Source organism: Ictalurus punctatus, chromosome 28, assembly GCF_001660625.3.
Source record: "Ictalurus punctatus breed USDA103 chromosome 28, Coco_2.0, whole genome shotgun sequence".
In the NCBI taxonomy this organism is placed as follows: domain Eukaryota; kingdom Metazoa; phylum Chordata; class Actinopteri; order Siluriformes; family Ictaluridae; genus Ictalurus; species Ictalurus punctatus.
This window is the reverse complement of record NC_030443.2, coordinates 16620958-16623457: the sequence shown is the minus strand read 5'-3', so window position 1 is coordinate 16623457 and position 2500 is coordinate 16620958. Positions and strand designations below refer to the sequence as shown.

The 2500-nt window shown below is 44.2% G+C and overlaps 1 protein-coding gene across 4 annotated transcripts in view; it reads right to left on the bottom strand.

The window, feature by feature from the left end:
* Positions 1-2500, bottom strand: part of hook3 (hook microtubule-tethering protein 3) — a 35061-nt gene that overhangs the window by 19609 nt on the left and 12952 nt on the right. For all 4 annotated transcript variants that reach the window (XM_053676936.1, XM_053676933.1, XM_053676934.1 and 1 more), the window contains exons 6-8: positions 2476-2500; positions 2314-2376; positions 1728-1811 (exon numbers count right to left, since the gene is read on the bottom strand). The exon at positions 2476-2500 is cut by the window's right edge and continues 43 nt beyond it. In XM_053676936.1, coding sequence (XP_053532911.1) covers positions 1728-1811; positions 2314-2376; positions 2476-2500 — 172 coding nt within the window. The remainder of the gene's footprint in view (positions 1-1727; positions 1812-2313; positions 2377-2475) is intronic.

Genomic DNA, 2500 nt, shown 5'->3' with positions numbered 1-2500 from the left:
CTACTCATGAGTCCCTCCACCTTGAGAAAAGCTCCAGCTCTGGCTGAAGAAAAGCAGCTCTAAAGCGCGACGCTGCCACCACCATGCGTCACCGTGGGGATGATGTTCTTCTGGTGCTTTTTACTACCACACACACACACACACACACACACACAACGAAGTTGTTTTCATCACTGGGGCAACTCGCCATTTTAACAGGGGGTGTGTAGACTTTTTAACGCCCGTTGGATTCCTCGTTTTCAGAATCGAATTTCAAGCTTTAAAGTCTTGCATAGAAATTTAAAGACCGGGACACCGATTCAAATTTCAACGCCAAGCATCGAGACGGAGATTTATAGAAGAGTTTCTATAGCAACAGCTCATTCACGGGGCGCTGACATAATCGAACTTCCACAGAATTAAAATGTAACTATAAACTGATAAAAAGTACCACGCGCTATCTTAGTCCCCTGGAAAGTACACGGAATATTTGAATCCGGATTCTGGAAATCGTTTCCAAAACGATCTGGCTCATAGGACTGACAACAGAAACTACCATGCCCACGATGACTGCAAAGACTCATGGGTAAGCGCATTCTGCTGTTGCCATGGTAACCCAGGGGCGTTCGCACACAGGTGAAGGTGAGATTAGTTTGTGAAGCAACACTAGTGGTACTAAGAAGCAGCTGCGCGCACACACACACACCCACACACACACACACACACAGGAGAGTTTGCCTGATATTGAGGGATGTTACAGGAAGCGAGGTGCAAACTCTGGATCGCATGTGAGTGAAAGAGCAGTAGGAGAGGAAAAAAAAAAAAAAAGGGAGGAACATTACCCTCTCCTCAAGTTCAATAAACTCTAATCTCAGCCTATCACGCTCCTCTTGGACGAGGTACGCCTTCAAAGCAAGGCAGAGGGTCAGAACAGAAAAAGATAGAGAAGGAGGAGAAGAAAAAAAAAAAAAAAAGAACAAACAAACAAACAAACAAACAAACAAACAAACATGTGGAAATACATTTCCTAAACTTTACGACATGGCCGACGGCTGAGATGCGACGCGGAGCTCGAGGCTTACCGACCTCGGCTCGGAGCTCGACAGAAGCACTGCGCTAAATGGCCACTCCCTGGGCTTACCGCAAGGACCGGCTTAAGGAGTCCGGGCGAGAGCAGAGATGTAGAGTGCGTGGGAAAATAAATCGGCGACAGAAGCTGCAGCGCTTCTACAGCCATGTTTCTGCAGACCTTAAAAACTTAACGGGAAAACCTACAGGAAGTCTTAAAGGAACACTACAACATTCTTCAGTCTAATCTGTATCCACTCTATCTGCAGCACATGCAGTGTGGGATTACTATAAAACAAACAAACAAACAAACAAACAAACAAACAAACATGACAGTTCTCTCAGAAAGAGAGTCCAAAGAGCTAATCATGACACAAGAACTTCATAATACACGATGGAGGAAAAGGGGGCGTGGCTTCCAGGTGGTCGGTTAATTATCGGAGAGTTTAAAACATCCGTACTCCGATAGACGCGTAAAGGCTGGCAGGACTGCAGTGGATAGAGATTCAAAATGCTGGTGTCATCCCTTAAGGAACTCGCAAGATAAACTCAACTTATGCAAAACCAAAGAAGCAAAGCCGTTTAAAAAAAAAACAAATAAAAAAAAAAAAATAAAAAAAAAAACACGACGTCTAATGGGGTCTCGCGCAAGCCGATGCGTACTGAGCGGAGATGTTTACCTGCATGTCCAGCTCGTGGCAGCGCTGAGCGATCTCCTCTTTAGAAGCCAGAGCATCGTTCAGCTCCTCCACCGTCTTCTTCAGCTGAGAGCAGAGACGAGATGAATAACCGGTTTAAAAACACAGCTATACTATATAGCGATGAGGAGCGATCACCGGGGCCCAAGCACTCATTCATTCATTAATTAATAAATAAATAAACAAATAAATAAATAAATAAATAAATAAATAACGCAGCATTGCAACACTCCAGGGTTCTTCATAGCGTTTAAGGTGCTTGATGGAGTGTTTGTTTGGAGTGTAAAACTCTTCTAGTACTAAGTGCTTGGACCCCTATCGATATCAAGGTCCAATTAGGAAACAAGGGGTCCAAGCACTCGGGCATTTATTTCCTTTTCTATTTCACACGCAGGCTAACTAGAGGAACGAGCAGCGAGAGGAAGAACATCGAAAACGGCGTTCTGAAGAAGAAGGAGGAGCGATGAGATACAGTTTGCTAGATAGTTTAAAAAATATATATATATATATATATTTGGGGGTCTTGGAGTAAGAAAGAAAAGACCGTAATGAATAAAACAAAACGTACCTGTCTGTCCAGGTCAGCGTAGGAGTCGTTTCCTGACGAAACTGGCGTCTCTTTGCTCATAAGCTACAAAACGCAGAAAAACACACACACACACACACATCAATGAAAACGAGCACACTGGCACTAATAACTGGCGTTAACCGTGCCCGGTGATAACGTTACCTCCTGAATGGCCGTCATGACGACA